This window comes from Sus scrofa, chromosome 9, assembly GCF_000003025.6.
Source record: "Sus scrofa isolate TJ Tabasco breed Duroc chromosome 9, Sscrofa11.1, whole genome shotgun sequence".
NCBI lineage: Eukaryota > Metazoa > Chordata > Mammalia > Artiodactyla > Suidae > Sus > Sus scrofa.
Window position 1 is genome coordinate 27,034,144 of NC_010451.4, and position 13,188 is coordinate 27,047,331.

The 13,188-nt window shown below is 41.0% G+C and overlaps 1 protein-coding gene across 3 annotated transcripts; it reads right to left on the bottom strand.

The window, feature by feature from the left end:
• Positions 1,358-13,137, bottom strand: CWC15 (CWC15 spliceosome associated protein homolog). 3 transcript variants are annotated; one of them, XM_005667244.3, is made up of 7 exons: positions 12,994-13,137; positions 11,614-11,752; positions 10,907-11,019; positions 9,933-10,021; positions 8,435-8,548; positions 5,149-5,267; positions 1,358-2,252 (listed from the first exon to the last, which is right to left on the bottom strand). In XM_005667244.3, exons 2-7 carry the CDS (start codon positions 11,742-11,744, stop codon positions 2,123-2,125), a joined length of 696 nt encoding a protein of 231 aa, XP_005667301.1. In that variant the 5' UTR covers positions 11,745-11,752; positions 12,994-13,137; the 3' UTR covers positions 1,358-2,122. The 3 variants fall into 3 exon arrangements, with proteins under 3 accessions (XP_005667301.1, XP_003129801.1, XP_005667302.1); XM_003129753.4 differs by having other exon boundaries at positions 13,016-13,128; XM_005667245.3 differs by lacking the exon at positions 12,994-13,137 and adding an exon at positions 12,715-12,962.

Genomic DNA, 13,188 nt, shown 5'->3' on the forward strand with positions numbered 1-13,188 from the left:
GATCCGAACCACATCTGCAACCTACACCACAGCTCACGGCAACGCCGGATCCTTAACCCACTGAACAAGGCCAGGGATCAAACCCGTAGCCTCATGATTCCTAGTCGGATTCGTTAACCACTGCATCACGAAGGGAAGTCCAATTTTTTTTTTGTTTGTTTGTTTGGACTGCAACTGCAAAATATGGAAGATCCTGGGCTAGGGGTTGAATCAGAGCTGCAGCCGCCAGTCTACACCACAGCCAAAGCCACCGCCTGATCTCAGCCACATCTTCAAACTACACTGCAGCTTGTGGCCATGCCGGATCCTTAACCCACAGAATGAGGCCAGAGATTGAACCTGAATCCTCATGGATTCAAGTCTGGTTCTTATCCTGCTGAGCCACAATGGGAACTCCAAATTTCCCTATAGTTTTAAGGCACTCACACATGTCCCACTTTTATTAATGCTGCTTGAATTTCATTTCCTCAACTTTGAATAACCCAGTATTTCCTTCCTACGTTAAGTGTTGCTATGAAGAAAATTGGAAACAAATGTAGGAGTTCCCTTTGTGGCTCAGTGGGTTATGAAGAAAATTGGAAACAAATGTAGGAGTTCCCTTTGTGGCTCAGTGGGTTAAGAACACAACTAGGATCCATGAGGATGCGGGTTCAATCCCTGGCCTTGCTCAGTGGGTTAAGGATCCAGTGTTGCCGTGAGCCGTGGCGTAGATCACAGACATGGCTCAGATCCCTCATTGCTGTGGCTGTGGCTGTGGCTGTGGCTGTGGCTGGCAGCTGTAGCTTCGATTTGATCCCTTGGGAACCTCCATATGCTGAGGATATGGCCCTAAAAAATAAAAAACAAACAGAAATGTAAAGGTACTTTATACACTGTAAAGTTCGAGATTAAAATGTTTCAATAATATTAAAGGCTTTAAGAAAACAGTAGCCAAGGTATTCAAAACTATGTGTAACCAGTTGAGTTGGAAAAAAAAAAAAAATGCAGGGTATGAACTTGGTCAAGACCTGGGCAACATTTCAAGCCCAACTCCTGACCCAGGTTACATACCCGTGCCCAAGCTTCTACTAGGGATTCTAAAGAAAGGGGTTGATATAAATAGCCAGTGAAACATGTTCTTTTCGCCTTAAAAGTTTTGTCTTTAACCTTACTAAGCTCGACATCCTTCACAGCTGAGGAATTCCATGAACAGGTCTCTATCTGCAGAAGGCTCCAATGCTGGCCTCAAATTTTCTATCCAAGTGACATCCTTGAAATCACAGCCCCAGTTTACAAAAACGTCATTTCCTAGCTGTTTAGAGACACCCACTTCCTGCATATATATCCTCCAAGATAACAAACAAACAAACAAACAAAATCCTATTTCCAAAGGTTTTATTTCATGTATTGTTTCAAGTTAAACTCTCTTAGGCTTTGCAGCGAATGAGTGCCAGTATGCAACTCTATGTCATTTAAGAGAAACATGCCAGGGGAGTATCTAGAACACAGGTGATCGGCACAAGCTTCCTTGGCATGCTTAAGGAGCTCCTGGGCTGAGAGACAAGAAAGGAGCATCTGCAGAAGTGAGAGGTACCCACGCTCCCTCAGACACACACACTCGGGGTACTTCCTGCTTGACCACACTCCTCCATAGCAACATGTTGGTCCAACTTGGAATCCCTTTAATCTTTCACCACACTCTTCAAGACACAGAAAAGAAACCATGAATTAACTGACTTTAAATCAAAGTTAGAAAAATGAGGAGGAAAGGTTAATTCGCAAAGAAATGCAATACACAAAAGAAAATACACAACGTTTTATAAGCTGCATACATTTCAACAAAAAGTTGGGACACAGATTTGGCTATTTAGATTATTAAAAATATTTATTACAAGCAGATTCCCTTTCCCATATTCAAAATAAATGACATGACTGGAAATAGTCAGAGATGAAAACTGGGTGAAACCAATTCCCAAGTCTTCACTGAATAAAGAATCGTTAAAGGGAAAGACATTTTGGAACTTAAAATTAGGGAAGCCTATACACAATTTAGATTGGGAGGCAGGGGGAGAAAAACAAACCTACCGAAATAAAGTCAGATGGTTTACATTTTACAGCCTTTAATTAAGCACATAAAACTGTACTATTTAATATATTTCTCCATGAACTTTTTGTGAAATTCAGATCGTAGCGTATCATTTACAAATCTCTTGTCTTTCTTCTGATCATCTACACCTTTTGCACAGTTCTTGAAAACAACGTCATCATCCCACCTGAAGGAGAAAAAAAATAGAACGATCTTATAATGCTCGTATCAGAGACAAGAACATCGTGTGAACCGCAGAGCTCACTCGTCCCACAGAAAGACACCCAATCTGCACATCACTTGATGCAGCAACTACACCCAAGAGTAAAGAAATCTGTACTAAGATCTTAGCTGGCTTTTTTCTAACAGGAGGAGTAATTCCTAGTCAGAAAACACACAACATTCTTCTTATTTCTCTAGTATAAGAAATTTTGAGTTAAAAAGCAGAAGTTATATAAATATTTAATTTTTCAGGTCTAAAAGAGGCAGCGCCAGATATTACCCTGACTAGTATGGCTCTAGATGATAACTGGCCAATTTACTGTCGTCTCACCTTATGTGGTTTTAAGGATTTTACAAATACTCTTTTATCAGTTAACGTTGAGTAACCACCACTCACTGTAGCATTTACAACTTAGGACAACACAAGAAGAAACTACTGGGGTATAACAATTAAAGCTCATATTATTGGCCCACATCTAAATTAACCACAAAGAAAGAGCAGCTGAAGAGCTTATGATAGGACTCCGGTTAGAATCTCCTGGTTGGATTTCATAATGCGTATGTTTAAAAAAACCCACCCATGGACAGACTATAAAATACATGCTTTATAGAAAATAAAGACTACGATTTTAAAACATAATCTAGTATATGAAACACAAACCTATATAAGTAATATATAAACTCTCACAAACACATATCAAATGAAAGCCTATATAATGTGTATGTCTGCGTGTGGGTGTGTGCATGCCAGAAGAAACCGCACCTGGAAAACAAGCAAAGAATGTGGGCATCTTCAAAAACTGTGTTTGAAGTCATCACTGGTGCAGTGGAGAGAAATGTGAAAAGCTGGGCAGAGCTAGGTCAAACGTGATCTGCATAGTAAGACGTTTCAATCTCCCAACAGCTCTATCCGCAACCAAACAAGGCATAACAACCATATTGTGTAATACGAGTATCATCAATGTAGTTTTTTGCTCTATCCACTCTCCCCTCAGCTTACTCCCAAAAGGCTTTCCCCCCTTCTCAACACCAAATCGCTCTTCCTCGGCGCTAACTCCCATGGCCACCCCGAAGTACTCACTTTGCTTGCCCTCATCACTAGCTGACCTAGATAATCACTCCCCTCTTCTGGAAACACTTAGTGAGACTCCAAGACACTTACCAACGTCTTTTGGTTCATTTCTTCCTCACTGGCTGCTCCTTCTCAGCCTAGTTTTTTTCATTCATAAGTCACTGAATCAATTATTTATTGAGCACCTGGTACACACCAGGTACTGTTCCAGGTCCTGACAGCTAATCACCTGCCCAACCTTGAAACATCACCCCAGGCTCAGTCCCCCGGCCTCCTCTTAGGCTGTACTCGTTCCCCAAGTGAGCCCATCTAGTCTTTGTGGCTTCAGGAAACGTCTCTAAGTCGACAGCTCCCAAATGCATGACCTGTAGGCCAGGCTAATTTCAGAACTGCGTATCAAGCTACCTACTCAACATTCCCACTCCGACGTGTACACCATCGCAAAGACACCATGTCTTACGCCTGTCCCTCTCCCTCGCCCCTCAGTTTACATTCTCCCCCAAATCTGCCCTTTCAACAGCTCAGGTCAAACACCCTGGAGTCTAGTCTCTGATAAAATGTCACCTTCCCAGCAGCAAATCCTCCCTTGACTACGCAGTTGCCATTGTAAGAAGGACTTCTTTTTTTTAACCATGTATGAGTCCGGAAGCCACTGGATGGCTTAGAAAAGGAGAAAGTTATCTTTTATTTTAAAAGGACCATGATGCTGCTATGTTAAAAAAAAACTTGGGGGTAGGGATGGAGAGGGTGATGAGTATGCATACAGACCAGTTAGGGGGACTGCATCACTGCGAGGGAGACGGCAGCAGTGGAGGTGGTGAAAATTAATAGATATGGTTTAAATGTTAAGCCGACAGGGTTCCTCCATCACCTTGTATCAAACAACCACCAGCTTCCACCGAGCACTTTCTGTACATTTGTTTTACTTCCCTGCACGTGAAGCTCTATACACAGCACTGACTGCCTGTATTTACCCCCCTTCAGCCTTCTACTCTACACATGCATGCGTGCGCGCGCGCACACACGCACGCACACACACACACACACACACACACACACGTGCACATACAGGGAAGAGCTCACCCGCAGGCCTGAGACTGACAGCCTTGGAAGGTTGCCTGCAAGCCTGGCCCTTGGCTGGCATTTGGAAAACTGGATTTCAGGAATCTTCTTACTGTCACGGTGTCTAGACTGTCTGCACAAATAATGTGGTCTATGAACACCTGCTTTCTTCTAGGAGTCTCAATTTTTGTATGTGCTAGGCAGAGGCTGCCTATGTGAGTAGCCACTAAAAACCATAGGTATTGGGTCTCTAATGGGTTTTCCTGGGCAGAAACACCGCATTCAGGTTGCTGCCTATTCACTACCAGGGAAAGGGATGTGGTCTGGGTGACCCTTCGTGGGAGGGACAGTACACGCCTTATCCCGTCATGATCTGGTTCACATGCTGAGTCCTCTGACATCTTCCAGAGAGTCTTTGAATGTAAACAGTGGTCCTGGGGACCCCTGACACACACAACTACAATGGAAGCTTTGCAGGGTCAAGGGCCCAGTGCATTGCTCTGTCTCTAGTACCTAGAACAATCGCTGGTACACAGCTGGTTATTGTAACCATATATGGAAAATAAGTTAATTTTCTTTTATTCTCCTTCCATTATTCCACAATGTGATGGAGAAAATTATCAGCGGAGAGTGGAAACGACAAGCTTTACATAATATAGTTTTCTATAAAATTCATAATTTGTGTGTGTGTGTATATATATATATCCAACCCAGTACTATCTAGTACCTTCTTTTAACTTTGAAGTTGGACTGAGGCTGGGATGGGCCAGTGAGGTTAAGGAGAGGGTTTCCACTCAGAATGTTTTCCATACGAATCCTTTCTTCTTCAGCCTTCTGTTCTTGTTCCTGTCAACAACAGGGGAAAATTCGTATTTATTTATATTAACTCTCGGGTCAATCCTATTATACAGCTCACATTGTAGGATTTTAAGAGGGAGATAAGATAAACATCAAGGTAGCATTACTTTTTGTTTTTAAGACATACCAGAAAAGTCCCACTTACCAAAATAAAATAATTCAGCATTTTCATTACAAATATTTCATGCTTGCCGTCATATATTCATTAGTCTCTCTCTGACTTTGAAATTTTTAAGTTGCGTATTTAAACCCACTGTCTTTCTTGAAGTACATAGAAAACTACAAAATTGTTTATTCTAAGAGAATACATCAATAAACATTCTAATAATTTAAGAACATAGAAGACATCAAAAAACTCATTTAGTAAAGCAATTATCTCAATTTTAATTATCTTAATTTTATTAAAAATAATTCTATTTTGTCTTTTTTTTTTTTTTTTCTTTACTATTTCTTTGGGCTGCTCCCGCGGCATATGGAGGGTCCCAGGCTAGGGGTCGAATCAGAGCTGTAGCCACTGGCCTATGCCAGAGCCACAGCAACGCGGGATCTGAGCCGCGTCTGCAACCTACACCACAGCTCACGGCAACGCCGGATCGTTAACCCACTGAGCAAGGGCAGGGACCGAACCTGCAACCTCATGGTTCCTAGTCGGATTCGTTAACCACTGCACCACGACGGGAACTCCAATAATTCTATTTTGAATTACTGACAATGTAAACCTGTATCTCTAGGACTGGTAACAAGTTATTATTAACCAAGATTTATCTTCTAAAGTAAAACAAACCATTATGTAAAAAATTATATTCAGTTAACATGCATTTATACTAATTTTTCTGAGGTTTATCCATTTTATTCTTGATTTATTATTGCTGACTATTTTTATATCTCTCAAGCATCATCAGTTACATGGTTGTCTTTCTTCACTTTTATTTTAGCACTAACCTCTTTAAACTCAAATTATCCTCAGTTTCTTTCTTAGAATTAGAAAATAAAATGGTTAAAGATACTTCATTTTAACGATCAAGTGTGAACAACAGATTTCATTTTTATAAGGCTCAACTACTGGGAGGTGAGAAGATGCAATTTTCAGAGAAATAAATAGGAAAATCCCTTTTGGTCATTTTCAGATCTTAACCAGACAAAAGCAAGGGGCATCTATGATAGATTAAGAACAGATAACTTTCCAAAAACTATATACTTAATAAATTATATTGATGCTAAAAGTAAAAAGACTTACCTCCGAGAAGGTAGAACTATCAGTGCTCAAGCATACAACATATCCAAATTCATAATATAATAACATATGTGAGGGAATAAGGTCCTGCCGATTTTACATTATTTCCTTTAGAGTTACTGGTTGATTGCCACACACAGCACTGGGGGAAAAAAGGTGCCAACTCTTTCCATATTCAAGTACCAGGTACACTGTTTCCTGACCACAGCCATAAAGGATGGACAGTCTGCCATTTGGTCAAACCCGAACCATCTTGTTTTGTTAATGAAATTTTATTGGAACACAGTCACATTCATTTATTTAGGTACTGCCTACGATTGCTTATACCATAATTAGCAGATGGAAGCTATATGACCTGCAAGCCTGAAATACTTACTATCTGGCCTTTTACAGAAAGTTTCCCAACCCCTGACACAGGTTGACAAGTTTGAGAACATTTTGAAACACCTCAAAAACCAGCCACTAGAAAGCCAGACAGGGAAACAGAGACAAGAAAATTAAAACTGTTATTCAATTCCAAAAAACACCAACTCATCTTTGTACAAAGAAATCAGATGAACCTTGCAAAAGTGCCAAGATCCCCTGTCTGAAATGTTTATGCTCCTTAAAGATCAACAAAACACATTTAAATGACTCTTTGTATATCCACAGCTGTGAAGAAGGCCAGCAGGATTTGGAATAGAGCAACTGCCCTCTTGTGGTGTGCAAGTGGTATTAGGAATGGCCTTACAATTCTACAGGAGTTATGCTATCCAAATTTTGATGATTTTAAATATATTTTTTAATATTTTTAAATATATTTTTAAAATTTACATTTTATTTTTTGTAATTTTTTAAATAGAACCATTCTTGGTTCAAACGAAATCTTCCACAGAAGTCCGTAAAAAAGCTCAAGTGCCTCACACACAATTCTGTTAAATTCAGTGTGTTCCAAACAAACTCATCATATTTCTCTCCTCGGAAACATGCCCATCCTTCTGCATTCCTGAATTAGGGTATGGCACCAACACTGACCCAGAAACTGCCACCTCTAATCAGTTACCTTCTCTGGCCAATTCTTCCTCCTTGACAGCTCTATCAGCATCTGTTTACTTCTCTCAAATCCAACTCGTGTCATGCAAGATTCTCCTAACTGCACCTGAGGATTACTGGAACGGCTTCCTAATCAGTTCTTTCTTCCACTCTCCCCACTGGCAAAGTAATCTTTCTAAAATGCAACCCAACCTTACTGTCTCCTGCTGAAATGGACTAGTTCTGCGAATCATTCCGAACAGAGCTCAAACCTCTTTAGAGCTGCCCTACAAACCTCTGGTGCTCTGACTTGCTCTTGCCATCCAAGTTTTCTCTCTTATTGTTACTGTGATGGTTTGTTCGTCCAAAGTTTAAAGGTACATACCACGGATCTCATTTAATCCTTCTAATTGTCTTTGAGTCAGACATTCTTTCCTTCCATTACGTAAACACAGAGGCTGTGGGGACTCAGAAAAGCTGGGTTATAGAAAATCCACTGATAGGCGGCCTCAGCAAGGTGCCTGGAAAGAGGCCTGGGGCAGACGAGAAGCAGAGAGATAAAGATGGCCTCTTTATACCTGTGGGCTCTCTGTAGGCCACGACTGCATCTTCACGATCTTTGATTCTTCTGACACTTAACAGACACTGACCAAATGTCTGTTGAACAAATAAGTGAATGAAGAGCAATGTGATGAGTTTTATTATTAAAGGGTCTAAACTAGTTAGAATTTCCCATATAAGTGGGAGACTGAGGATGTCACAGAAATTACCAGATTTATAGACCTCCAGGTGCTATAATATCTAGACATAGCAAGGATGAGTTCCAGTATAAGGTGATACCACTTACATTAAAAAACATTCTACTTTAGCTAATGTAAGAAGATATAAATATTTAACACGTTGGTTTTACCTTCCTGGCCTGCTCTTCAGCTCGCTCTTTCTTGATTTTTTCCAGCTCTGCAAGAAGAGCTGCGGTATCATCATCATCACTTTCCTCTTCAAAATCTTCATCTTCATCCTCCTCCTAAAAAAGAATGGTGATGGCCCAGGAGATTAGAGACAAAAGAGACATTATTCTTTTTTTTCCATAAAAATGACACTTATCAAATCTTTGGAGCAGAATTTTCCTAGTTGGAAAAATAAATGTACGTAAATATGATTAGAAGCAGTAACCAACCAAAAAATAAAACACCACAAAAAGCTTATGATTGCTTACTAAAATGTCAATACTCTGACTATTTTAGACATTATAACAGTAAATAGTATAATGAAGTACTTTTCAAATTTACATGGTCAAACAAATATTTACATATGAAAACTTTTTTTTTTCTTTTCTTTTTTTGCTTTTTAGGGCTGCACCATGGCACATGGAACTTACTAGGCTAGGGGTTGAATCAGAGAGCCATGTCTTCAACCTACACTCCAGCTCATGGCAACTCCGGATCCCCAACCCACTGAGCAAGGCCAGCGATCTAACCAGCATCTTCATGGATGCTGGTCAGATTCGTTTCTGCTATGCCACAATGGGAACTCCCTGAAAATATTTCTAAAACCTGAAAAGGAACACTGTATACTGAGGTACACTATATATTGTGATCCTGGGAATTAAAATAATTTTATATAGCTCAGAATAACTAGGAAGTAAGGATAATCAAAAGTACCAAAAGAGGGTACTAAATTCTCAGAGAAAAAAATTTCAGACGAACAATCATTAAATCTCACTTAAAACTGAGTTCTTTATATTTAATTACTGAGTTAATTTTTAATTCAGTCTGTCTGCTCTAGAATTACTTATATATGCTTAATTAGATGCTACCCTAGAAAAGGCACTCAGATTTTTCCTCTGCATGTAGAAAACTGCAAATTAATTATATGCCCTGAGGACCCACTAAATTTTAATGTTAAAGTACCAAAACTTAGAAACCTTCCAGTTAGATCACATACCTCCCTAGGCACAGATCGAGCCACTGAGTGCATGAACATCCGGAAAGGGCATCACTGGTGGCAAGTGTGGAAAGGCCCCCACGTTCACTGTAGGGGATGTTACTGATACAGAGCCCAGTCTGAGGAGTGCCCTCTGGAGGGGTATAACTAGTCCAGTTTCCCCGGTTTAATACAGGGAGCTATTTTTTAGGGAAGCATATCTTTTAATAGATCTCCTCCTTCACTGGTTCTCCAGGGATCGAATTTAAAGTCTGATTAACCGTAAGAGAAGGCTTTTTGTTTTAAAATAAACGCTAAAATTTAGCACTGAAGTCAGGGCTGTAATTGAGCAACAGGAAGTCAAAATAAATACAAATCACTTCTTAAAGCCAGAAGACTAAATACAACAGTATTTAAAAAAAAAAAAAAAAAAAAAAAGATAAGTAAATCACTACACAGAGATGAGAGGAGGGAGTAAAACGTACATCTGTTAGAGGGTCATCTGCGTCGAGGTTGGCGGCAGGAATCTGGTCTAACCGAGGCTTCTTTGACACCGAGGAGGAGGTTGTATGTTCTACGGGAAAACAAACATCATTTAGCTTACTGAATCAAATCCTGCATTTCTTATGATATTTTAGGGGCCTGTGGGCACAAAGAGCTTAAGTCTTAGGCATGAAAGTAAGGATTATAACCACAGTGCCTGGCAAATAAGCCCTTGGCAAATATGTGTTGAATAAATTAATAGAAGTATTGATTTTAATATGGGAACTGTAGCCTTGCTCAGGAAATTCAGAAAATAGTTTGCATTTGCTAGAAATAAAAATGGGAGAATTTTTCTTTTCTTTTCCTTTTTTAGGGCCATGCCTCTGGCATATGCAAGTTCCAGGGCCAGCGATCGAATTGGAACTACAGCTGCTGGCCTACACCACAGCCACAGCAATGGGAATCTGAGCCACACAGGGGATCTGAGCCACATCTGCGACCTACACAGGATCCTTAACCTACTCAGCAAGGCTAGGGATGAACCAGCATCCTCATGACACTGGGTTTTGAACCAGCCGAGCCACAATAGTTAACTCCATGGAGAATTTCATAGACAGAAACAATGGGGCCTCAAAAAGTCTGGCTGTGAAAATACCTTAATCCGAACTGAAACAATGGTTGCTAAATATTCCCAGATCACCTAGTTCTTTCCATATAGAAACATAAAAAGATGGAACTGGAATCAAATTCATTACCATCTCTAATCTAATCTAATCTAATCCAATCTAATCTATCCTAACCTAATCTGATCCAGTCTTTTAAGAAACTTAAAGTTCACACCAATATTTAAAAGCAAGCAAACAAAAACAGTAATCCATTCTAATTACCACGTGAAAGAAAAATTACTGTCAACACAATGTCATGAGAGACGTGTCCAGGGTGTAGGGTAGTCTAGGGGTCTAGGGAGTGTTGGTACCTCGGGTCGGCCTATCTCTATTTTTTTCTCTTGCAGCAGCTCTCTCTCTCTCTTCCAACTCTCTCCTGAAGTCGCGGTTCCGAACCTCTTCGGGGGCATCCTGAGTGGTCTGTCTAAAGCAGAAACAAACCAGGGCAAAAATACTTCTTAAAAACACACGGCTGTAGTCATAGAAGACAGCTTGTGAAAAGCAACTTTGTCCTGAGTTCCTGAAACATAAAGTCCCATTAGGGAAACTGGACAAGATCACTATCCTAATCTGAGGGTTACTAAGAGGCTCCTGTGATGTCTCTGATATTTCAAGAACCTCAAGCTAAATCACATACTTTCCCATAATAAGGGTGCAGGTTGATTAAAATGTCCTTACTTTTTGTAACTATGTCAACTCAGGGCTCTGTTACAATAATACTCTTAATCTCATATTGATTAGTGCTGATAGTGCACGTCCCTCTGAGATAATGTATCAGCTATTGCTCCATCTACTTATGGAAATTCCCAGTTAATTGCAATTTCTGCTTAAGGAATATCTTGTAGCATTTTACAATCATAGCGCATGATTTTAGTGTTATAAACACTAATGCATTCTACTCCTATGAAAATAGATTACTAAGTGATAATAACGTAAACACTATTATCTTATGACCATACCATTTAACAGATTTGGTCTTCCTTTGTGAAACAAAAAAAAAAATAAAAGGCTTCATTACCTATATTTTATCTTCGTATGAGAGGGTAGGTCTCTACTTGAATATTGCTTGGAGAGTTGGCTCAAATCACCTTCTCCTTTTCCTCTCCCACCTCTTGCAGGTTCAAAAGTTGGCCTAGCTGCCGTCGTCATTTTTTATGCTTTGAAGAAAAAGTGCCAAGTTACTTTCAACATAACAAACTATCATTTTATAAAGTATTAATCAATATCCATCCTTGGGAAAAAATTTCCCTAACTTATTCCCCAAAACTTATTTAAAATGATCTCAAAAGTTCTCATGAAAACAAACAGTGAAGCTCAGGGTGTAGCGGGAATATGCAGATATTTAGTACAAAAAGTTCTGTCATGAAGATCTGAGACTGTGTTCCTGTTCTCCTTCTGGCTCTGTGGCCTTGGACAAGCCAACTAGCTTAAGTTTCCGTCATCTGTAAAATGGGGACTATTCCTCATGGGATTATCATGAAATTAAGAGACTTGACATGTCAAAGCCCTTGCAAAAATACAGTACTGCCGTGTCTCAGTTTTTAAAAAAATCTCAACTCAACCTTACTCCACCAGACTCCTTAAGGTTCCCATTTTATCTAAACCTCACACTGCAGAAAAGAGGCTAGCAGCTACAAAAACAGAGAAGATATCTAAAAAAACAAATCATTGACAGATACTGAAGGTCCTGAAGAAGTGTGCTCAACTTCGACGACAGTTACATTGGCAAAGCTCCCCAACAATCTTTTGTTGTTTCAATTTTATCCTACAGCAGCCAATATAATATAAATCATAACTTTTGCAAGTTACAATTTAAGGGATGCTCAAAACACAGGAACCCACCCCCACGGGACTCTGGTAACTACAAATCAGGGACTCCTTCCTTATGTTACTTCTGCTTTTAAGCAACTAAAAAACACTGCACAGCCGATGTGGCTACTAAAACCTCCCTCAAGCGTCGGAAAAGCAAGTGTCTGGGGCAGCTGGCATACTTCTCTAGATTTTCAAAAAAGGGAGAGGAATATATCCAGTGGGGGTGAAACTGGGTTCCGGGCCGCTGGGGGCGCCGCCGCCTCCCACACACCATCGTTATTTACACTCTGGGTTCTGGGGAGTTCACCTTCGGGTTGTCATCGGAAAGCCCGGCGATTCTTCACCCGTGCCAGATTTGGCGAGGGGCTGGGGGCGCCCAGACCCGCTTAACGCAGCCTGTAGAGCTACCTTCACGCTACGCTCTCCGCGGCCGGCCCGGGACTGGCCGTCCCCAGTCCAACAGGCGCTGGGCTCCGCAACCCGCTGCCGCTCCGGAAAACTCCTCTGCCTGCAGTCGGTTCTCCGCGTCCGCCCCCAACTGTCCTCCCCCCCCCCCCCCCCAGTCTGCTTTCCCCCAGCAGCTCACGTTGGCCGAGGTCCGAACGCACCAGCCTCCGGAGATCATTCAGAAACCACTTAGATTCTCGGCTCCCAGAAACCCCTGCGCCCAGGGCCAAAGCCCAAGACCCGGAAGCAAACCCTAACCTCTTCAGGGGCGGAGGCAGGGACCAATCGGCAGAGGCCAAGGGAGAAGTCGGCGTGACGACAGCAAGAGGCGGGG

Excerpts from the sequence above, each read along its gene's own strand:
- CWC15 (XM_005667244.3), bottom strand. The coding sequence starts at position 11,744 with ATGACGACGGCAGCTAGGCCAACTTTTGAACCTGCAAGAGGTGGGAGA. Across the intron at positions 11,020-11,613 it reads CATACGAAGATAAAATATAG|ACAGACCACTCAGGATGCCC; the intron begins GTAATGAAGCCT and ends TTTCTGCTTTAG. Across the intron at positions 10,022-10,906 it reads TAGAGATAGGCCGACCCGAG|AACATACAACCTCCTCCTCG; the intron begins GTACCAACACTC and ends GTTTTCCCGTAG.